Below are 24,223 nucleotides of genomic sequence, written 5' to 3' on the forward strand. Positions count from 1 at the left end.
TCAATTAACTAAAACCCATTTTCTCCGCTAGAGAGAAAATTAGATAATTACACCATGGACTTCAAGCTGTAACAAGGACTTTTTACAAATAGGAAATTTCGACTAAATAAAAAACAAACTGTCGAGAAAATTATAAAACTGCATGAAATGCTGGAGTATCGAAGTCGGCTTATTTGTCTATTTACACAAACTCTGAAGGCTTTCTCGGCTTTGCTATTTTATTCCAGGTTTCAATTCATATGACTGATGTGCAAAACATGGAACTCAATTATATTATGAACGTGTTGACTGTAAAAATAGTTTAAATTCTTTTGGAAAATATTCTGTTTATTGCGTAGTTTGGTTTTAGTCTCTCCTTTTATTTTTTTAATTTAAATAAATCGACATTTCTTGTGTTTTAGAATTTTAGAGAGAAAGCGAGGAAGACAATAGAGAAAGCTTGGTGGAGATGGAGAATAAATAGAGACCTTGGAGATCATCGTAACCGGTGAACGCTTACTTCATAGTTTGGGTTTACAATAATATTCCTTTTTCTACAACTCTGTTGCTTTTATTTCTGTCATTTATTTCCATTCATTACATTTCTTTTTATGTACCTCTCTACTTAGATAGCGTCTGTGTGATTATGAAGTTTATATTTAACCGAAATGAATACTTTAAACGTTTTTGATTGCAGAAAAGTTCAATCTGTGTAAGGAGATATAAAGAAGTGGATTGATTAATGAAGGTAAGGAACATTAATTTTTAGAAATGAACTGGATACTCAGATACATTAGTGATCGGTAATAAAAAAGATTGTACTAATAATGGAAGAGTTGTATAACAGAATTATTAAATATGAAAGACACTTTCAGAAACAACACTGATTAACAATAAAAAGGTACATTCTCTGAAAAAGTTTATTCACCAGAGAAAAAAAATTATTTAGAGAAATAATGACATTTAACACGATAGATCACTCTCATACCCACAGAGACCTGAAACCTGTGCAGCGTCGTGGCATCCATTTCCATTGACAAACTAGTTAAGATGATGTAGATAAAAGATTTTATTGAAGGCTTGAAGCATTATAAAAAGTATCCTCAATTCTACAGGATGTGTGGGGATGTTTACCAGTTTATTTCTCGGCTTACTGCTTATGATCTCCACCCTGCCTCAGGGTCAGGATAGCAATTAGGGCGAACTGACCGCTGGTAAAAGACAGCAATGTGTACTCCTACCTTCCTTCTCACTGGTGAAACCATTTAAACGTCTACAAGAACTTCGACCTTTAAATGTGAGTAAAAAGCGCTGTTGAAATAAACTTTATTTCTATTAGTAAACAAAATACTACATGCGAAGCATTTCAATAGTGTGGCTACCTTATAGACGTACAATTAACTCAGTTCATGTTTCATGTCAGAATAAATAGTAATCCCTTATAGCTATCAATATCCATGTTACTGAGCATCATTGTGACCGAGTCATAATGGGAGCTAAACCCCTGTAAAGTGACCTTTGCAATAAATGGAAGAAAACCTGGTGTAAAAAATAATTTTGTAGATAGGATGTCCTAGCATTTTAGACTATAACCGCTGCAAAATATAAAGAGTTTGTAAGAAAGAATATTGTGAACCTTACAAGACGTTAACGTTTGGTTAAAAGACACTTACATTAGTGTTTGACCAGGGTGGGAGCAGGCACTCCTTTGTCGAATGTATACAAGGTAACAATTGACAAAGCACTTAACGGGATTCTAAAGGCAAACTAAAACTGCTTAGAATCGCGTAAAGAGTAGGATAAATTTGAATCTCGTCTATTTATGTTTTCATGTGGAAAATGTTGAAGGTTTTTAGTAGAATGTTGTGTTTAATAAGAGAAATTACACGGGACTCTTTTTTTGCTTCCACGAAGTCTCGTTCTCCGTCACGTGACCCTATGACGTGTGGTTTCCATAGTGAGAACCTTGCCTCGAGAATGTGCTGCACCCAACTGCCACGAAAAGATGGAAAAAGAGTCAAAATTTTCTTTTCATCAGTTTCCGGAAGACAGAGCCTTACAAGCCTTACACACAGAGTGCGTCATACGAATAAACAGATGACGTCAAATCTTTGCAATGCTACAGACACTTCGTGTCAGAGACTGACGTCACAACAAGACTCTGACATCACAACAAGACTCGTCTGCTTGATCATCTCGGGAAGCTATCGCGGTTACTCGGCGGAAGGACACAAAGGTCGATTTCACTGGATTTTTTCAATTTTTCTAAACATCGGCGACCGAAATCGTGCTAATAAGTGGTAATTAAGTGAGAAACGAATCCTTTATTTCTCCCGTATTGCTCTCGTGCTCTGTAATTGTAACTAAATATATTTTTGAAACGTTTGACCGTCGACAGAGCCTTATCACAAGCTTTGAGTATCCCTTTAAGTGACAAAATAATAAAGACTGTTCTGATATGTACTAAACCTATCAACAGACTTCAAATATTTCGTATTCTAGTTAGCGTTTAAATTTTACATTGCGTTATACGTGTGTGTGTGCGTGTGTACGTGCGGAGGGGAAAAACAGTGAGAGGGAGCGCGCAAGAAAATTTTTGCTTTTAGAATTTCTCTTTGAAAGGTCTATTGCAGTGTATATTGTGAAAGGATTGAGCTCATTAGAAAATACATTTCTTCACTAAATATTAAATGTTTCATGCACTGTAGTCAAGCCGACTGCCATCTTTCTTCACAGAAACAAGTTTTGTTACACGCTAGACGGAGCGCTCAGGAAACGCAATAAAGTTCTTTCTGTGCGTCCCTGGACGTTGAACTTTGACACAAAGCATTTACATGGAAAGATCAATGAGGTAGATTGTTACGCTAAATCGCAGACCGTATATTAACCGAATATTGCATATAGCGATTGGAATTAAGAAATGCATTGTTTAACTGAACTTAGATGAACTAAGCCAAGTAAATCAGATAATATGACCCGAAATCAACTCATCGAAACTAAGTTTAGCCGTGACATCCTTCACACAAATCACCAATAACACAGCCTCAACTGAACCTGTGTAAAAGAATACCCATTGACAAATAGTACAGACAGATTAAGAAGCATTTGTGCATTCGGCCTAAGATTTTTTATAGAGGAGACTTAAATAAAATTACTCTGATAAAATTGTGAATAAAGCAAGTTTCATGCTGCGTGTACCATACGTACTGGCTATAATGACAGGCAACTGAGACAGCGTATGTAGCAAGTAACAGAAGGCTCAAAGTGCTTTATAAAGAGTCTGATGAATGTTTTATGTGGGTGACACTGATGCTGGTTTTCAAAGACATCCCAGCCTCGGTCCACGAGAACAGCGCCTTGAGTTCCTGACGAAAGCGGGACGACATGGCGGCGTAAACGAAGAAGTTGATGGACGAGTTGAACATAATTATCAGGACGCTAAGCATGTGCGTGGCGATGAACAGGTTGCAGAAACTTCCGTCTGCGCGGAATTCTGGGACAGTGAACCTTGCCAGACCCAAAGCCATGTTGGGAGCCGTACACAGGATGTAGACACAAGACATGGCCACCAGCATCCTCATCAACATCCCTTGACCTTTCATGTGGGAGCTGTCAGCGGTGTCGAAAATAAAAAAAGAATCGCTAACAAAAAGATTACGTTTAAATAACTTATTTTATTACAATTAAGAGATTGAGGGAATCAGATATCATTTTGTACACAATTTGTGGAATAATTTTTTAGAATTAATACAGAAACTAATCGAGAAAAATGTTTATGGTTATGTTTATAATTTCTCGTTTTCTACAACCACACAACTAAATCCCATGACAATCGTGTTCTGGAAAAATGCATTTATACACGACTTAACTAACTTGATATTATTTGTCTCTCTCTCTCTCTCACACACACACACAGTGGGAGAGATCACAATAACTACTTTCCATCTTCCTAATGTAACTTCTTGACAGGTCACAATGCCACATTTTTCACACTGCCACAAATCACCACTTTTACTAATATCACTTTCAACCATGACACGGTGTCGCTTCATCACCATTTACTTTGGCAGGCACGCTTCACATTTCCCCGTACTTCACAATTTCTACGTCTGATAATGTACTTTTTATGTAAACGAAAATTGTCCTCTAATATTCTGGAACAATGGGCCTTTCAACTAGTTCTCCGACCATTGTTCCAACTAAGAGGTCAGCTATTGCACTGGGGTCATGATGTAGCTCAACATCTTTCTCACTCACACACACAATTACACACACATTCCCCCATAAACCTCTGTTTTGCCTTATTTTTCAGAAAAACATATTGTATTAAAAGGTGAATACATTTTTGACAGCTTAGTTGATGGAAACAACAATGACCAAAGCCAGCTTTTGTACCTACCTTGCTGTAGACTTTCTCCACGACTGAGCAGTGTGCAGCTGGATGACTGTGGCGGCTGTCGCCAACAATACACAGGCAAAAGTAAAGAAAGATATAAAGGACAACACAACGTTTTCAATAATTCTGAAAAAGCTGTAGCTTAGATACAAGTCTGTAAGTACGGAAACAACGAGGTATTCACCAGTGACCTCATCTTTTACCGACAGAATATGCTCTTTTACGATGTAGACACCACACAGAAGCTGCATTAACAGCAATGTGAGTGAGACGATGATGGCCATCGTCTTCCTACTGATGAGTGTCGCGGCCTTCATGGGGAACATGACACAAACCCACCTTTCTACTGCGATTATCATCGTCAGACACCCGGACGAGTGAACAAAACCGTAAGCAAAATTGACAGTGTGCCTAGTAAGAATCCACCTCCAGAACTGTTCCTGTTTTGGTAGAAAGAAGCCGATGAAACAAAACGAAACGCCAATGATAAGAACAATAAGGAACATGAGATCAATGAAGGCGAGACAGAAGAGACAGAGGTTCATCCGATCTCTTAGTCCCTGACGATAGAAAATAATCATGTTGAGGATATTAGCCGGCACTCCGACAACAAAGAGACAAGGTATCAGCCCGCAGCATACCGTCCTGTCGACAGACTTGAATGTCTGGAAGGTCATGACACTGTCAGGACAATTGTTGTCTTCGCGGCCTTGGTACCTGACCGAATAATTCGTTAAGGATGTGAAATTATTTTCTTCGCAGCACATCTCTAGTTGTAGACACTTGGACAACACGGTTGTGTGTCATCGACGTGTCCACACTAATGTCACCGCAACCTACACAATGTCCTTTGAGCGATTTCCTTAGCACTTAAATACACACAGTGGTTCGGGTGTGTCTTGAGGAATTTTAAGTTTTTGGCAATTATGTGCATCTGTGTGTACATATAGAAATGTCTTTAGTGTGTGATTGTGTACTTGATTTGTGTAGTGTGTGTGTGTGTGTGTGTGTTTATATTCCAGAACGAGATAAATGATCAGTGGGTGGAGATGGAAGAAAGATAATATGTTTCGCGTAATTTATAATAAATGAATAAAAGATGGGAGGATAATAGTATAGGCAGTTTTGAATTTCACTGCACATCAATTTGAGTACTAGGTTAATATTTACTATTTTTAATTCGCTGGGCTTTTGATGATTTAAAAAAATGTGAATTAACTAAACCCATTTTCCGTGCTAGAGAGAAAATTAAATAATTACACAATGGATTTCAAGCTGAAACAAGGATTTTTTAAAAATGGGAAAGTTCGAATGAATTAGAAACAAACTGTAGAGAAAATTATAAAATTTCATAAAATGTTGGAGTACCAAGAACGGCTTACTTGTCTATTTACCCAAACTCTGAAGGCTTTCCCGGCTTTGCTATTTTATTCCAGGTTTCAATTATTTTGATTGATGTGCAAAACATAGAACTTAATTATAGTATGTACGTGTTGACTGTAAAAATAGTTTAAATTGTTGGGGAAAATGTTCTGTCTGTTGCCGCAGTTTCGTTTTAGTCTCTCCTTTTATTTTTTTAATTTAAATAAATCGACATTTCTTGTGTTTTAGAATTTTAGAGAAAAAAGGAGGAAGACAGCAGAGAAAACTATTGGAGACTGAGAATAAATAGAAACGTTAAGGATCATCGTAACAGGTAAACGCTTACTTCATAGTTTGGGTTTACAATACTATTCTTTTTTTACAACACAGTTGCTTTTATTTCTGTTCTTTACTTCCATTTATTACATTTCTTTTTATGTACCTCTCTACTTAGATGGCGTCTGTGTGATTGCAAAGTATACATTTAAAATAAATAAATACTTTAAACGTATTTGTTTACAGAAAAGTTCAATCTGTGTAAGGAAATATAAAGAAGTGGATTCATTAATGACGGTAAGGAATATTAATTTTTATAAGCGAACTGGATCAGCAAGAAGAAGACTTGATCAGATACATTACTGAAAAAGATTGTACTAATAATGGAAGAGTTGTATAGCAGAATGATTCCGTCAAACATTTAAGTTTAACAATACTCACGAGCAGTAAAGAGACACAACTTGCAATTGTACTGACTAACAATATGAAAGACACTTTCAGAAACAACACTGATCAACAACAAAGGGCATATTCTCTGAAAACGTTTATTAACAATAGAAAAAAATATTTAGATAAATAATAATATTTAACACGATAGAGCATTCTCATACCCACAGAGACCTGAAACTTGTGCATCGTCATGGCATCCAGTGACAAACTAATTAAGATGATGTAGATAAAAGATTTTATTGAGGACTTGAAACATTATCTAAAAGTTCCTCAATTCTAAAGGATGTGTGGAATGTTTTCCAGTTTCCGTCAGGTCACTTATTATGTGTTTTGAATGCAGGACCCACAGATGGAGGCAGTCTGAACTGTAACTGTCTGATTTATGATTGTGTGTGTGTGAGAACTGTAATTGTCTGAAGTAGGATTGTGTGTGGATCTGAACTGTAATTGTAGGTGGTACTGAAGTATGATGGTGTGTTGAAAGATATAGAGAGATAAAGACATACGAAAGCAATAAAAATAAAGTTTTAAAATGCAGTTGTCTTTGTCTCTGTGTCATTTCCGCTGTTCAACTTTTCTCCTTTATTGTTTTTTCTCTCTATTTTTTTGCAGAATACATTCAATTGTCGGTCCGAACTCTGACAGTATGTTCAGTTGCAAACCTTTTCTCTTCAGTTTTCTAAAAGCCAACATCAAGTACTCGGCTAAGTAAAACATGTTATTGCTCGGGTTATTGCCTGTGATGTCCACCCTGCCTCAGGGTCAAGGTAGCAATTAGGGTGAACTGACCGCTGGTAAAAGTCAGCAACGTGCACTCCTACCTTCCTTTGCACGGGTGAAACCATTTAAAAAACGCCTTCAGGAACTTCGGCCTTTTAATAGGAATAAAACGCGCTGTTGAAATAAACTTTATTACTATTAGTAAAAAAAAAATATACTACACGAGAAGCATTTGAATAGTGTGCCTACCTTATAGACGTACAATTAACTCAGTTCATGTTTCATGTCAGAATAAATAATAATCCCTTATGGTTATCAATATCCATGTTATTGAGCATCATTGTGACCGGGTCATAATGGGAGCTAAATCAATGTGAAGTGACCTTAGCAATAAATGGAAGAAAACCTGGTGTAAAAAATACATTTTGTACATAAGATGTCCTCGCATTTCAGACGATAATCGCTGCAAAATATTAAGAGTTTGTAAGAAAGAATCTTGTGAATCTTAGAAGATGTTAATTTTCTTGTACTTTTCACTGTATAACTCCGCTATGGTGAATAGATACACGTTTTCTCCCCTCTGTAATAAGGGGGAAGTCGAGGTCGTCTCCTGACCTTTCTCTGGAATGATGTCTTAGAGATCCCACATTTCTCATGGTGAGCTTTTAGTGAAGGTTAGAGACCTTTCCTTTCATGCACTATAGCCAAGCCTATGGCCATCATTCTGCACAGAAACAAGTGTTGTTACACGCTTGACGGAGCGCTCATGAAACGCAATAAAGTTCTTGGTCGTTGAACTTTGACACAAAGCATTTATATGGAAAGATCAATGAGGTAGCATGTTACGGAATAGCGCAGACCGTATATTGACCGAATATTGCATACAGCGATTGGAATTAAGAAATGCATTGTTTAACAGATCTTACATGAACTAAGCTAAGTAAATCAGATAATATGACCCGAAACAAACTCATCGAAATTAAATTTAGCCGTGACATCCTTCACACAAATCACCAATAACTCAGCTTCAACTGAGCCTGTGTAAAAGAATACCCAATGACAAACAGTACAGACAGATTAATAAGCATTTGTGCATTTGGCCTTGGATGTTTATAAAGGAGATTTAAGTAAAATTAACCCTGATAAAATTCTGAATAAAGCAAGTTTCATGCCGCTGGTACCATACCTACTTGCTATACAAACAGGGAACTGATATAGCGTATGTAGCAAGTAACAGAAGGCTCAAGGTGCTTTATAAAGAGTCTGATTAATGTTTCATGTGGGTGACACTGATGCTGGTTTTCAAAGACATCCCAGCCTCGGTCCACGAGAACAGCGCCTTGAGTTCCTGACGAAAGCGGGACGACATGGCGGCGTAAACGAAGAAGTTGATGGACGAGTTGAACATAAATATCACGTAGCTGAACAAGTGCGTGGCTATGAACAGGTTGCAGTAACTGCCGTCTGAGCGGAATTCTGGGACAGTGAACCTTGCCAGACCCAAAGCCACGTTGGGAGCCGTACACATGATGTAGACACAGGACATGGCCACCAGCATCCTCATCAACATCCCTTGACCTTTCATGTGGGAACTGTCAGCGGAGTCGGACAAAAAAAAAGTTAATCGCTTACAAAATGATTTACGTTAAAATAATTTATTTTTATGCAATTACTTACAAGATTAAAAGAATCTGATATTAGTTTGTACACAATTTGTGGAAATATTTTTTTTGGTGATTAATACAGAAAGTAATCGAGAAAAATGTTTCAAACGGTTGATTTGTTTTGACTATTCCAGTTATGTTTATAATTTCTTGTTTTCTACAACTGGATAACTAAATGCCATGACAATCTTTTGCTTGAAAATGCCTTTATGCATTACTAAACTATTACACTCGATATTATCTATCTCTCTCGAGCGCGCGCTCGCACATACACACACAGAAGGAGACATGACAATAATTTTTTTCCATCTTCCTAATGGAACCTCTTGACAAGTCACAATGCCACATTTTTTCACACTGCCACACATCACCACTTTTACTAATATCACTTTCAGCCATGACAAGAGGTCGCTTCATCACCATTTACCTTTGCAGGCATGGCTAGGGAGCTGTTTCGTTTAATCTGTACGCTAAACATGCTTTATCGAGTAACACATTTCCCCGTACTTCACAATTTCTACGTCTGTTGATATACTTTATATGTAAACGAAAATTGTCCTCTAATATTCAGGAACAATGGGCCTGTCAACAAGTTGTCCGACCATTGCTCCAACTCAGCAGATAATTGCACAGAGATCATGACCTAGCTCAACAGCATCTTTCTCTCTCTCACTCACAATGACACTCACACAGGCCCCCATAAACGTCTGTTATAAATTATTCGTCAGAAAAAAATATTGTATTATGAGGTTAATACATTCTTGACAGCTTAGTTTATGGAAACAAAAATGACCAAAGCCAACTTTTGTACCTACCTTGCTGTAGACTTTCTCCACGACTGAGCAGTGTGCAGCTGAATGACTGTGGCGGCTGTGGCCAACAATACACACGCAAAAGTAAAGAAAGATATAAAGGACAACACAACGTTTTCAATAATTCTGAAAAAGCTGTAGCTTAGATACAAGTCTGTAAGTACGGAAACAACGAGGTATTCACCAGTGACCTCATCTTTTACCGAAAGAATATTCTCTTTTATGATGTAGACACCACACAGAAGCTGCACCAACAACAATGTGAATGACACAATGATGGCCATCGTCTTCCTATTGATGAGAGTCGCCGCCTTCATGGGGAACATGACACACACGCACCGCTCTACGGCGATTATCATCGTCAGACACCCGGACGAGTAGGTAAAACCATAAACAAAATTTACAGTGTGCCTAATAAGAATCCATCTCCAGAGCTGTTCCTGTTTTGGTAGAAATAAGCCGATGAAAATATACGAAAAGCCGATGACAAGAGCAATAAGGTACATGAAATCAGTGAAGGCGAGACAGAAGAGACAGAGGTTCATCCGATCTCGCAGTCCCTGACGATAGAAAATAATCATGGTGAGGATGTTAGCCGGCAATCCGACAACAAAGAGACAAGGTACCAGTCCGTAGGATACTGTCCTGTCGACAGACTTGAATGTCTGGAAGGTCATGACACTGTCAGGACAATTGCTATCTTCGCGGCCTTGGTACCTAATAGAATAATTGGTGAAGGATGTGAAATTATTTTCGTCGCAGCACATCTCTAGTTGTAGACCTTTGGACAACACGGTTGTTGTCTTTGTCTTGTCTACACCAATGTTACTGCAACCAATACAATGTCCTGTGAGCGATTTCCTTAGCACTTAAATACACACAATGGTGTGGGTGTGTCTTGAGTGATTTTAAGTGTTTGGCAACTTTATTTATCTGTGTGTGTATATGTGTATATATATATATTGTGTGTGTGTGATTGTGTTCTTGATTTGTGTAGTTTGTGTGTGTGTGTTTCTATATTCCAGAATAAGATAAATGATCAGCGGGTGGAGGTTGAAGGAAGACAATATCTTTCACGTAATTCATTAAAAACGAATAAAAGATAGGTGTGTAATAGTGTAGGAAGTTTTGAAGTTTACAGTACAACAGTTTGAGTACTAGGTTAATATTTACAATTTTAATTCGCTGGGCTTTTGATGAATTACAAATGTCGGTTAACTGAATCCTGTTTTCTCTGTTAGAAAAAATGAGATAATTACACAATGGACTTCAAGCTGAAACAAGGATTTTTTAAAAATGGGAAACTTTGACAGCATTATAAACACAAGATGAGAAAAGTTGTAAAACTGCATGAAGTGCTGGATAATCAAAGACAGCTTATTTGTCTGTTTACACAAACCCTGAAGGCTTTCTCGGCGTTGCTATTTTATTCCAGGTTTCAAGTAAGATGATTGATCTACAAAACATTGAAGTGAATTATATTATGAACGATTAACTGTAAAAATAGCTTAAATTGTTTGGGAAAATATTCTTTTTGTTCGTGTAATTTGTTATTAGTCTCTTATGAAAACAGCTGACAAATTTTATCGCTTGATTTTATTATTTTTTTTTACTTAAGTGTATCGATGTTTCTGGTATTTTAGAATTTTAGAGGAAAAAACGAGGAAGACAGCAGTAGAAAAAACTTGGTGGAGATTGAGAAGAAAGAGAGGCCTTTGAGATGATCGTAACCGGTAAACGCTTACTTCTTACTTTGGATTTACAACGATAGTCCTTACTTAGAACTCTGTTGCTTTTATTTGTTTCCTTGTTTCCATGTATTATATTTCTTTTTATATTTTTCTACTTTGATACCGTCTGTGTGGAGTGATTCCGTTTTAACTTGCTTATAACCGCGTGTGAAGCAAGCACCTGACCAGTTCATGAGGTGAGCTAATGCACTTCGCAGTGGTGTTGACAAATAATGGAAAATAACCGATGTTAAAAATACTCTTTATACACCAGACTTCGTCCTGGCGTGTTAGACGATGAAATATGCTGCATAATATTAAGGTTGCTAAAGAATCATCTTCTGGCTTTTACAAGATGGGAGTTCTCCTGTTTTGCATAACTCCGTCATGTTGGACAGATGCAGGTTATCTCCCCTACGTAAAGAAAGTGAAAGCAAAGGTCGTGCCCTAGTCTTCCGTTGACTAAAAAGTCAGGACCTCACCTTTTTCGGGGTCAGCTTCACATGAAGACGGTGCCCATCGCCTCACCCTCTCGATCTCTTACCTTCCCCAACCCTTTATAGTCAGTGTCGCGTGTGTCAGCCATGTTTCTGCGCCTGCCTGTCTCTCAGCGCTTGGGTCGCACAGGTTATGTATAGAAAGGCTGACAGCAGACGACTATGACGTCATATTCCAGGCTATTTTTATCTGATTCGCTGGGTAAAGGAATTTTTTTTCGCTGCCTGTAGCAACGCCTGACGTCATTCCCATGCAACGTCACGCGTCGTCTGCTTGATGCTGGAAGAAGACTTGATCAGATACATTACTGATCGGTAATAAAGAAAGATTGTAGTGAAACCTAACAATGCTTATGAGCAGTAAAAAAAACAACAACACGAACAAACAAACAAACAAACAAACAAACAAACAAACAAAAAAAAAAACACCAACCCAACACAATTAGAGACGGTACTGATTGACAGTATAAAAGACGCTTTCAGAAACGACACTGATCAAAAATATTCTGACAATATTTATTTACAGTAGGAGGATATGTTTAGAAAAATAGTGATATTTAACACGATAGAGCACTCTCATAGCAACAGAGACCTGAAACCTGTCCAGCGGGTCTGAAGTATGATTGTATGTGTGTCTTAAGTATGTGATTGTATGGGAGGGGTTTATGCCTGTGAGTATGCCTTAATGAATTCATTGGTAGTTGATGATGTACTGGGTGGTTCTTGACCTTATGTGTATAGCGCTTCTTGCTTATTGCCCTTTGGGATAAATATCTTGTCAAAACTCCAACATATTTATAAACGTTGAGCTAGTTCTCTGAGTGTTTACACTGCTACCTGTTTCTAGTTTTTGGTCACACATACAACTGGTCTAGTCTAGTAAAAGATGAATTTTAATCTGACTTTTACCGTAAAACCGAGGGTTCTATACCTTGCTTAAAAACAACTGTCACTACTTGTGACCACACGATGACCTTCCCCTGGAGCGCGATGATGTTTGAAGCTTGTTCAGATAATAACAACGACACAGCACTTCAACTGAAGTCGCCCTTGTACCTCAGATGACCCCTGACCTATCCCAGATTCGTCCTGCTTTCATGAACACTAAAATTCTCATGAAACAAGTTCTACACCAATAGATATGACAGCGGGAGGGATCGCAGCTCGAAAGCCACATTACTTCGTAAGTAAGTTTATATAATATTTGAATTTTAGTAGTTTGTGTATGTGTGTGTGTTAGTGCGATTGCTGGCAAGTCGGTGTTGTTGGTGAGTAGCATTTTTTCGTTATAATTTGTATTCCGTATTGATGGACTGGTAAAATGAGGCGCATAGAGGGTTGAATGTCATCATCATCATCATCATCATCATCATCATCATCATCATCATCATCATCATCATCATCATCATCATCATCGTGCACCTTATTGTCATGCTCATAGACGTCATGGTGACGAAAAATCAGACAAATATCGTAGTCGTGCTCGTCATCACTTATCAGATCTGATAGGCAGACACATCATCCCATCAAGCTCGAAGCTACAACCAATCCAAATGCACCGCCAAACTAACATTATATCCAATATGGCGGTGTTGTTTGCTTTGTAGGCTTTATTATGTTTTGCATAATTAAAAGAAAAATGTCGTATTCATGGATATTGCTGATATATTTTAAGAAATCGAGAAGGTCCTCAGAACTAAAGGTACTTTTCAACAAATTGATAAGATATATTTTAATAAAATCCCTTTTCCAAAAAAAGGGCAAATTCCATTATCTTGTGATTTTTTTTCCACCATCAGGAATTCAATAGCATACTAGTAACGCTTCATCGGATTATGTCGCAATCACACAATTTAACTTTTTGAACTGCTTTGTACCAAGGACTGTAACTCTTAGTAGACGCTTTTGGCATAGACATCGCCAATTAATTTTGTTTACATTATCTTTCAAACCGCCCATGGATGCGTGTAAGTATATATATAAATATAAATTTATATATATATATAAAGTATGTATATGTAAAAGTCGAGAGGAAAGTTCGTCATAACCAGACGTATTTTACAAGAATTTGCGAGAATATATGTTAATAAAATTGTCGCGTGTTGCTTGCTGCGGGTGGGTAGTTGAGGTATGGGGGTCCAGAGGGGGTTGCCCGAGGGGGAGGTGCGGTCGCCTTTCGCTCTGCTGAGGCAGGTAATGGATCCGCATCGGGAGACACCGTAAGTCAAGCGCTTACCTGATGGGGTCTTTTGTTGCGGGGCCTGACGGGACAGGAGGGCGAAAACCCTATTAGCGAGGGGAGGATGGAAGTTTTCCTCTCCCCAGAGCCGGGCCTGAGTTTTGGTGTTGAGAGCCTGGGTTCGGACCGGCAGTTGAGAGAAGAGCGTCGGTGCGAGGAGACGTTGATGTCCCCAGGGCTTGCTGTGTGCTTCCCTGTGTTGGTGCGTCCCTCCCGCATCTCGAGCCTTCTGTGTGGCGCTCAGGACTGGGCTGTGTGCCTTTTTTCTCCCCGGGGTGGGGACGTGTCCTGGAGCAGTTCCACCTTCTCCTGCGTTTTCTGCGTGCGGCAGAATGAACGCGTCATGAGCCGAGTGGGCTCAAACACCCGCTCACTAAACCTAGTGGGGTGAAGCAGCAAACAGACGGACGGAGGACTAACGGACTACCGTCGGCCAGCCAACCACAGGTACCTGCGTGCGAACAGACCTACGCCGAGGTATCAGCGGACTGTCAGTGAAACCAAGATATTCAAGCCGCGAGGACTGTGTGCTTGACAATAGACGACGACCTGTGGTAGTGAGGAGCAATTGTGTCTCAGGCAGTGGCCGGGAGGGGGACTAGTGGGTGCGCTGTGGGGGAAGTTTGTGTCGCGTGGGACCACGCGGACACCATCAGTAGAGGGGCGTGGCTAAACGCTCAGTTGTGTTCGCTAGTGGTGGGACTCCCCACAGTGTGGCTTTATTTTTCTTCTGTTTGTTTTTGTTTTATATATATGTTTTTTCTCTTTCTTTGTTGGGTTGGTGGTTGCATTCTGCGGCCGCCAATAAACTTTAGTCTTGTAGTGTATTTTCGTGTATGTGTTTTATGTTCACTGAGGAGTGATTGGCTTTGTTGCTCGCGGCGGGCGCGTGGAAGTTTGTCGGTGTGTGTGCGAGTGTGGCTGTGAGAAAGCAAGTCCCGCGACGCCCGGTCGTGTTACGCGACAAAAATCTCTTTCAAAAAAGGCAAAATGCATTAATTTCAGCATCAGCAATTCAATAGCATACACAATTAACGCTTCATCGGATTATGTCGCAATCACACAATTTAACTTTTTGATCTGCTGTATATCAAGGACTGTAACTCTTAGTAGACTCTTTTGGCGCGAGAATTTTGCGTGCAAAAATGAATGCGAAAAGAGGAAATGTAAGTAAATATAAATTGGTTTTACTTTACGCATGAAACTCCTTACTCTTACGGGCAAATATTTTACTTCTGGCTTGTGTGATAATGTGAAAAGTGACGGAATATCAACATATTTTTTTTAAAACTTGGTTTCAGAAAGCTGTTTGGGGCTTCAAAAGAAGCACGGCATTAACGCTGTTTCAGAAGCGCCTGGCAAGGAAGGAGGGTGAAAGTAAGCATCCCATTTTAGCAAGAGCACAAGAATACCACTGTGACCTTTAACCTACACGAATTGTTGAAAACCAAGCAATTTCCCTGAGCCACCATCCATCCCAAAATCAAAATAGTCTAATGGCTTTGATGATTGATGTGTAAGTTTTTTCAAATGACTATTTTTATTTCTTTTACAGACAATGTAATGTTTCTCAAGAGAAGCAGGGCGGAATATGCCGCTCTGTCAGTTCTTGAGAAACAAAAACTGATAAGGGAGGCTGCAACCCCAGCTCTTCCAATTACTCTGGAGGAAAAAAAGATGTATTTGAAGCAGCTAATGGAGCAGCTGAAGAAGGTGGTAAGTGTTCACCACATCCCTTTGACACTGGCATAACATGTATAAAATTTCTCTTCCCCTTTGTTTAATTATAAACTGATAAGTATTAGATGTATAGAGGTGCACTGTACTTTTATTTGCAATCTGATAGTGAAAGTACAATGGAATAATTTAATTTGCAGGTGAAAGTACTTCTACACATTGGTGTAGAATATTACTTCGAAATGCAGCTAGATGGCCTGAGCCATTTGCTAGCACATGATGGAAAATATAGGAATGTGCTAGCAGAGAGGCCATCGGTTGTATCCGATTTGAAGTATCTGCGCCAATGTGTGCAGAAAATCCTCAATGACGCATATGGTAAGAGAGTGTCAGTATTTGTATACCTGGGAAAATCTATAAAATCCTTGCAATCAGATAAAGGACTTTTATATGTTTATTAAAAGTGTCATGCTACAGGGCAAATGCAGCCAGCCTGACAAGCATTGTTCTTGTTTTTGTAACCCACGAAGTCAGCACAGAATATGCTGGGAAAAAACTGCTTTTTCCTTTACAAGTAGATGCAGGATGAGCTAAGAAACTGCTATAGCAAGTATGAGCACAGCAGTTAATCTTTCTACTGTCTTGGGGCATGAGATGTACAGTATTGGAGCACTCAATTGTTTGAGAAAATGAGTTACTTTCAAACATCCTATAAGAATTTTATGTATTTACTGTATTGTTCCGATAATTTTCTACCACTGCATCTGATGTGTGAATGTTTGATTTCAGGAAGAGCATTGGGGAGGGAAGAGTGTAACGTCCGCTTCCCTTACAAGAAACACTCTCTGGCACCTGTAGTCATAGTTACAGGGATGCCAGAGGGTGTAAACTTGAAACACCCCTCCTTTTACGGTATTTCTACCTTAAGGAAGATCATCTCCAAGAAGGAGATGATCAAAATGGACCTTATAGCCCAAAGGTAAATTTTTATAGTTTTCCTCGTACATAAATGGTCTGTTAATTCTGGAGGCAAAGCACAGTAGAGTGTGAGGTCTCTCGCTTAAATCTTTGGTTTGTTCAGTTTCAAGATATGATCATGGTACGACAATGAAATCCATCTATACAAATGTCCTTGTGCAGTGAGGTGGGAGAACCGAGTATTCCACAAGCACCAGTGGTGGCAAATATGTGAGTATATGATATATGATATACTTCTGTGGGACACTGGAGAATAAATGCAATGTATGTGGAAATAGCAGCAGTGGATTTAATTTTCAATATTTTTTACAGAAGCAGATCAGTGTTAACAATATGGGAACTGTTTATTTTTAATGGTACAGTAAAGTGTGAGATCTCATGCTTACCTCTTCTGTTTTTCAAGTTTCGTGGCTTCAGACCCATCCTCGGAAGTAACACAAAACACCTTGGGGCAGGATATATGAGTATAGTTTACAACACACAGGAATTTTTTTTTTGGTTCAATAATGTGTACAAAAGCAGATTAGTTTGACCAATACAGTATTCCAATGGGTATGTTAATTCTGAAAGCTAAGCACAGTACAGTTTGAGATCTCATACTTAAATTTTTGGTATCTTCAGTTTCACAAGAGGGTTAGGGTGCAATGATTTGTTTCATCGATACAAATGTCATTGTGCAGTGTTGCACAAGAACCAAGTCCGTGTGCCGCAGAAGTCATCCACAGCAGCGTGGAGACAGATATGTGAGTATATTAGTGTGAAAAACAGGAATATAAGTACAATCTATGTGGAAATAGCAGCAGTGGATTTGAATTTCGATGTTATTACCGAAGTGGATCACTTTTAACACTTTAGGAAACCTGTTCATTCTGAATGGTACAGTACAGTGTGAATCTTTGGTTTCTTCAGTTTCATGGCCTCAGACAGAGCCTCAGGAGTACAAAACACCATAGCGCAGGATATGTGAGTACAGTGTTCCCTCGTTTATCGCGGGGGATCGGTGCTATGATCAGCCGCGATAAACGAATTTCCGCGAAATAGGGACATACATGAAATAATAATATATACATGTAAAACAATATCATGTGAGTGTAAAGTAATATATTAATAATGGTATTAATACAGTACAATAACAAATTAGTGTAAAAAAATTATAACTTTACTCAGAGAAACCCAAAAAACTGATGCGAACTGGCTGCGAGATGGGAGATAACAATCATGGCTTGTCGCTTACGCATAGCAATGGATTTCTGTTACACAATTATTTCTTTCTTTCTATCTACAAAATAACCATGGTATTTTAATAGAAATACTAATACAGCTTCATTTTTCGTCTTTTTCCTGTTGAAGTATCTATGGTATTTTGTAGAACGATAATTCCCAGCACGAAAATATCGATCGATAATTCACTCAAAAAAAACCGCGAAGTAGTGAATCCGCGATAGATGAACCGCGAAGTAGCGAGGGAACGCTGTATACTTTACTATATACCGGATTTTTTCCATTAATTTGTACACAAACAGATCAGTTGAGACAATACAGGATTCCACTGGGTCTGCTTATTATGAAAGCAAAGCACAGTACAGTTTGAGATCTCATACTTAAATTTTTGGTATCTTCAGTTTCACAAGAGGGTTAGGGTGCAATGATTTGTTTCATCGATACAAATGTCATTGTGCAGTGTTGCACAAGAACCAAGTCCGTGTGCCGCAGAAGTCATCCACAGCAGCGTGGAGACAGATATGTGAGTATATTAGTGTGAAAAACAGGAATATAAGTACAATCTATGTGGAAATAGCAGCAGTGGATTTGAATTTCGATGTTATTACCGAAGTGGATCACTTTTAACACTTTAGGAAACCTGTTCATTCTGAATGGTACAGTACAGTGTGAATCTTTGGTTTCTTCAGTTTCATGGCCTCAGACAGAGCCGCAGGAGTACAAAACACCATAGCGCAGGATATGTGAGTATACTTTACTATATACCGGATTTTTTCCATTAATTTGTACACAAACAGATCAGTTGAGACAATACAGGATTCCACTGGGTCTGCTTATTATGAAAGCAAAGCACAGTACAGTTTGAGATCTCATACTTAAATTTTTGGTATCTTCAGTTTCACAAGAGGGTTAGGGTGCAATGATTTGTTTCATCGATACAAATGTCATTGTGCAGTGTTGCACAAGAACCAAGTCCGTGTGCCGCAGAAGTCATCCACAGCAGCGTGGAGACAGATATGTGAGTATATTAGTGTGAAAAACAGGAATATAAGTACAATCTATGTGGAAATAGCAGCAGTGGATTTGAATTTCGATGTTATTACCGAAGTGGATCACTTTTAACACTTTAGGAAACCTGTTCATTCTGAATGGTACAGTACAGTGTGAATCTTTGGTTTCTTCAGTTTCATGGCCTCAGACAGAGCCTCAGGAGTACAAAACACCATAGCGCAGGATATGTGAGTATACTTTACTATATACCGGATTTTTTCCATTAATTTGTACACAAACAGATCAGTTGAGACAATACAGGATTCCACTGGGTCTGCTTATTATGAAAGCAAAGCACAGTACTGTTTGAGATCTCATACTTAAATTTTTGGTATCTTCAGTTTCACAAGAGGGTTAGGGTGCAATGATTTGTTTCATCGATACAAATGTCATTGTGCAGTGTTGCACAAGAACCAAGTCCGTGTGCCGCAGAAGTCATCCACAGCAGCGTGGAGACAGATATGTGAGTATATTAGTGTGAAAAACAGGAATATAAGTACAATCTATGTGGAAATAGCAGCAGTGGATTTGAATTTCGATGTTATTACCGAAGCAGATCACTTTTAACACTATAGGAAACCCGTTCATTCTGAATGGTACAGTACAGTGTGAGATCTCATGCTTACCTCTTTGGTTTCTTGAGTTTCATGGTCTCAGTCCCAGCTTCGGAAGTAGCACAGGTGCAGGATATGTGATTATATTTTACTATAAAACACTGTAAAATATATTGAATAGTATAGAATAGTATGAAAATATGTAAGTCTAATGTAACTGTCATTATTGTGCAGTGCAAGTAAAGAATGTAGCAACTGAAGTAGTGCAATATTACCTAAGAGTTTCGTATTTATCAAGATCATTTACAGAGCTTTTGATATTCTAAGATAAGCCATATGTTTGTCTATAGTTATTGGCATTGATTAATTTGTTTTCTTTTCTGACCAGGGAAGAGGCACCTACAAACCCTTTGCAACTTAGTAAGGCAACTGACTTTCTCATTAATGCATGCAACGAAATGATATGCAGTGTCTCTATGCAAATATTTATCTGCTCTTTGTGCGATATCATGCAAACATAAAAATAACCTATCTAGATTCTGTTAAAGCAGAGACATATTTGTAGGATGCAGTATATGAGATAGCTGAACAGATTACCATTTTGCTGCCTGTCATCCATCCCAAATTCTGTGACAACACCAAATGTACATAAGAAAAACCCTGTTTGTAGTCATGACTTTATGCAGCCTATGTAAATCAACACCGAGTTTTGTAAGCACAATGCTCAGGCTACTGTTTGTTTGCTCATGAAGGCGAATTTGGAAGGTCTCAGTTGAGTGAAGCAGATTGGTCATAGGCATAGTCATAGTGAAGGCAGACACTGATTACAATTTTTCACTTGTAAGTTTGATCTATTCATTTTGTCCAGGCACAGTAATGAAGTCTGCAAAGCAATCCAGGGAGAAAAGCCAAAGAACAGGTGATAATTTTTTTGTTAATAGATTTGATAGGACATAATTTACAACTGTTCTGCTTTTCTGGCTGACTGTATTGTAAAGTGTAGTGATGGCTATGTCTTGTCCATAGACATTGTCCTTTGAAGGAGAAGTCGCAGCCTTCTCCAGTATAATCAGATTTTCCAATCAGCAGATATATATATTTGTGATACCAGCAGTAATTTTGTTGATGTGGAGTCACAACTTATATTTAATGTTATTATGCAGGAGTCAGAACTCTGTGGTCAGCTGCAGAAATACTCGTTGTCCAGCAACATTTCAGCCAGGAGTTGGCTGGGCTGAAGCCAGTGAAACGAAGCAGCATTGACAGCTTTTTGGCCCAGCAAACAGTGGTTAAAAGAACAGCTACTGCACTGGGAAATTATCTATTAAGGAACAGGTAACTTCAACACTTACCACAATTAAGTCGACATGATCCTCCATAGCTACAAGGAAAAGAGTTAGATTTTGTCGTCTCCAATATCAGCATGTTTGGGAGGGGAACATGCAAAGTCCCACTAGGCAGCTAGGGTTGGACAAGACACACCTTGTGCAAAGCACTTGACACCAGTGCCATGCAGGCTGGAAATATCAGGGGAAGAGGAAAGTTGTGAGGCCAAAGCAGACTTGGAAAATATCAGTAGAGAGCTAGACAGTGGATGCCGAAACCACATGGGCCCAGTTGAACTAAATAAATGGTGTTGGTGCCAGCTGCACTTACAATTTATAATAATGGCTTATGATATTCATTTCTTCTTGTACAGCTCGAAACATAACTTTTTTTAAATCAATTTTTAACTTCATGTTTCAGGAAGAAAATCAGACAAGATGATCAGTAGTGAATCAAAGCACCTCACCCACACTGATGACGCTTGAGATGTTGGATTGAGTCTGATGAAGGGCATTCCGTACTTTCAAGACACATTTTTACTGCCATGTCATCCGTTTCACAGAGCTGACTGATTGGGGTGGGGGTGGGGGTAGGGGTTCTTTCTGGGTACTGCAACTTCTTTATCACCATCCACCTGTGTGATAATGCTACATGATATAGCCCAACAAATTAAAGACATTCAAAAATTGCAATTTTTCCTTCTTAGTAGCTGTCAGTTGCATGGAGCTATATGCATTCTTCATTGTGTTGATGTCTTTGCAGACATAAACCATTTTCCCAGTGATGTGGTTTGAGCTTAGTACAGAAAAAGCACATGTATGATTATGTGTACTAGTAAAGTTAAACAATGTAAGGAATGTGTTGCTGTCCACGCGATTTCGACATGGTAGGGGGTTTTGGTTGTGTGGCTATTACTAAGCATCAGATCTTATGAACTGACTATTTGATCTACACTGTTGGTGTTGCTATTGTGCTTATGTTGTAACTGAGTATATAAAAAAGCAATGAAGTGGAAGATTATAATTTTTTTTAATTGGTCTTTTAGATTAAATTCTTTGCTGGCATGTGTTTGTGAAACAGTGATCCTCAGGATTCATCATAAATTTAAAACAATTATTGTCATTTTGATGTTTTTTGGTGTAATGAAAAATTGTCTTAAGTATTTAGCTTGCCTATCAATAAGGGATGACCAATTTTATGCCATGTCAAATAAAACCAAGCATACTGTATCATATATTCTGTCATTTCTTAGCTTCATTTCATGGTACTTTGTGTTCAGCTGTTGTGTCATAGGATAAGCAGTTCTTAACTGAACCTTGGACTTCTCCCTAGAAGTTTGGGGGACATATTGGGTTGTTGCCATGTTTGGAGCTGATGGTTGAAGAAAGAACGTGTTCTGGCGTCTGGTCTTGACAGCAGCACTGATTGTTTTGCCTGTCCTCTGCACTAGCACTTTAAGGCATCAATTTTCGGTTTACTGAAAAAAAGCTTGCCTGAGGAATCAAGTGGGTTGTAATCTGAGATTGGCCATGTACCTGGTACAATGGCAACTTCAACAGAAATGGTAATTCTTCATGATAGGAATACATCAACGCACCCAGGACTGTTATAGCCATGGTATGTCTAGAAACAGCTGTTGGTCGGATTCACATTCGCATCCTGTTAGAAAAAAAAATGTACCAATACCGTCTGTCATAACCATACGGAACCGCCCACCCCACCCCACCCCCAAGGAAAAAAAACCGCCAGCATTTATTATCAGCCACCCAAGTAAAAACATGCAGAAGTTCATACAGAACAGCAAAGGAACTGCTAGCTGAAGAACAGGCTGGCTTCAAACTGAGCAAGAGCACAAATATGGAGATTGCAACTGTCGCATTCTCATTAAAGAAGTATGTTGAGAGGTACCTCTATCCAAAATTCGTGAACGTCAAACATGCATTTCACATAGTGTGTCACAAGAGGTTACGGTATGATACAGAAGTTCGACATCGAAGACTGCCTCGTTCAAGTCTTCTCAGCACTATAGCATAATTCAACCAGTGCAGTACTGCTCAATAACCAAATAAAACCTTAATTTCGCACCACAGTACGTGTACGTCAATATCTACATGAACAGGGTGCAGATCGAAGAGGTGAGTATCGTCCAATACTTGGGAGCCACGCTCTCCAAGGACGGCAGTTCCTCGTCAGATATCCACATAAGATCACAACAGCAACAGATGCGATGGCTACGCTGAATAAGATATGCATAGAAATAAGAGAAGGTTCACTACCAAGTACATTGTACAAGCTGTACAAAGCCCTGGTGGTGCTGTTCCCGCTGTACGCATGCGACACGTGGACTTTGCTCGCCGAGACGGAAAGGAGAATCCAGGCATTCCAGAACAAGTGCCTGAGGAGGGTGTCCAATGCCGCTGTGGCCAAAGGAAGAACTGACTTACGAACCTGTAAGACTGGACTGGTCGTCCTGTACAGGACCTGCTGACTACCGCCCCAATAGCTAAGAGCAGTGGCCCTGTCAGCTGCCGCATCTATGCATGTGGTCTCTCAACGACATGTGCCGGTCAAGGGACGACTGACTGAGTGACACTGGCTTTCATCCAGTATGCTCACCCTCCAATTTTATGCAATCTTCATCCCTTTGAAAAAAAAAGGAACAAAGTTGGGAGCTGGTATTGGCTTTTTTATGCAACTCTTGCGGTGTAATCGTTGTGGATTTTGTTGTTAAGTTTTGCTATGTCTAACTTACATATCCCTGCATGTGGAGCACTATCAAGGCGCTTGATAATAGGTGGTGTCAAGTAGAAATAAGTGTAAGATAATGACGAAGGTTGTAGTAAACTATGTACTCTACGCCAGTGAATATAGTATAAATCACATTCCGTATAACACATTTCAAGCAAACTGGAAGACAATAGAGAGTGAACGCCTCAGGCGAATACTTAACATCTTTTGGCCAAATACCATCACCAACAAAGAACTCCACCGAAGAACTGAAACCGAGTCCATCACCACGCAGGTTCAACGAAGGCGTTGACGATGGATTGGACATGTGCTCCGCCAGCAGACAGCAGACCTCTCCACAGTCGCCCTACGATGGACTCCAGACGGCCGAAGAAAACGAGGCCACCCAAAGGAAACTTGGAGAAGAACAGTGGAAAGGGAGATGAAAGGAAAGTGCTGGACATGGGGCCACCTGGAGCGGGTTTCAGCCGATCGACATCAGTGGCGGACTCTGGTTGAGGCCTTATGTGCAACCTGATGCACGAAGAGGAATAGATTGTCCATC

The 24,223-nt window shown here is 39.2% G+C and overlaps 2 protein-coding genes across 3 annotated transcripts; one reads left to right on the forward strand and one right to left on the reverse strand.

The window, feature by feature from the left end:
• Positions 1 to 3,248: 3,248 nt before the first annotated feature.
• On the reverse strand, positions 3,249 to 5,185 carry LOC112570449. The gene is made up of 2 exons (XM_025248868.1): positions 4,379 to 5,185; positions 3,249 to 3,588 (listed from the first exon to the last, which is right to left on the reverse strand). The coding sequence occupies exons 1-2, from the start codon at positions 5,140 to 5,142 to the stop codon at positions 3,249 to 3,251; spliced, it is 1,104 nt and encodes a 367-aa protein (XP_025104653.1). The 5' UTR covers positions 5,143 to 5,185.
• A 9,954-nt stretch (positions 5,186 to 15,139) lies between these two features.
• Positions 15,140 to 22,762, forward strand: LOC112571267. 2 transcript variants are annotated; one of them, XM_025250145.1, is made up of 16 exons: positions 15,140 to 15,502; positions 15,681 to 15,841; positions 16,003 to 16,180; positions 16,592 to 16,781; positions 16,943 to 16,990; positions 17,461 to 17,523; positions 17,690 to 17,743; positions 18,462 to 18,524; positions 18,691 to 18,744; positions 18,957 to 19,019; positions 19,186 to 19,239; positions 19,452 to 19,514; positions 19,994 to 20,025; positions 20,474 to 20,524; positions 20,769 to 20,940; positions 21,352 to 22,759. In XM_025250145.1, exons 2-16 carry the CDS (start codon positions 15,689 to 15,691, stop codon positions 21,377 to 21,379), a joined length of 1,266 nt encoding a protein of 421 aa, XP_025105930.1. In that variant the 5' UTR covers positions 15,140 to 15,502; positions 15,681 to 15,688; the 3' UTR covers positions 21,380 to 22,759. The 2 variants fall into 2 exon arrangements, with proteins under 2 accessions (XP_025105930.1, XP_025105931.1); XM_025250146.1 differs by lacking the exon at positions 18,691 to 18,744 and having other exon boundaries at positions 21,352 to 22,762.
• The last annotated feature ends 1,461 nt before the right edge of the window (positions 22,763 to 24,223 follow it).

This window comes from Pomacea canaliculata, linkage group LG8, assembly GCF_003073045.1.
Source record: "Pomacea canaliculata isolate SZHN2017 linkage group LG8, ASM307304v1, whole genome shotgun sequence".
Classification (NCBI taxonomy): domain Eukaryota; kingdom Metazoa; phylum Mollusca; class Gastropoda; order Architaenioglossa; family Ampullariidae; genus Pomacea; species Pomacea canaliculata.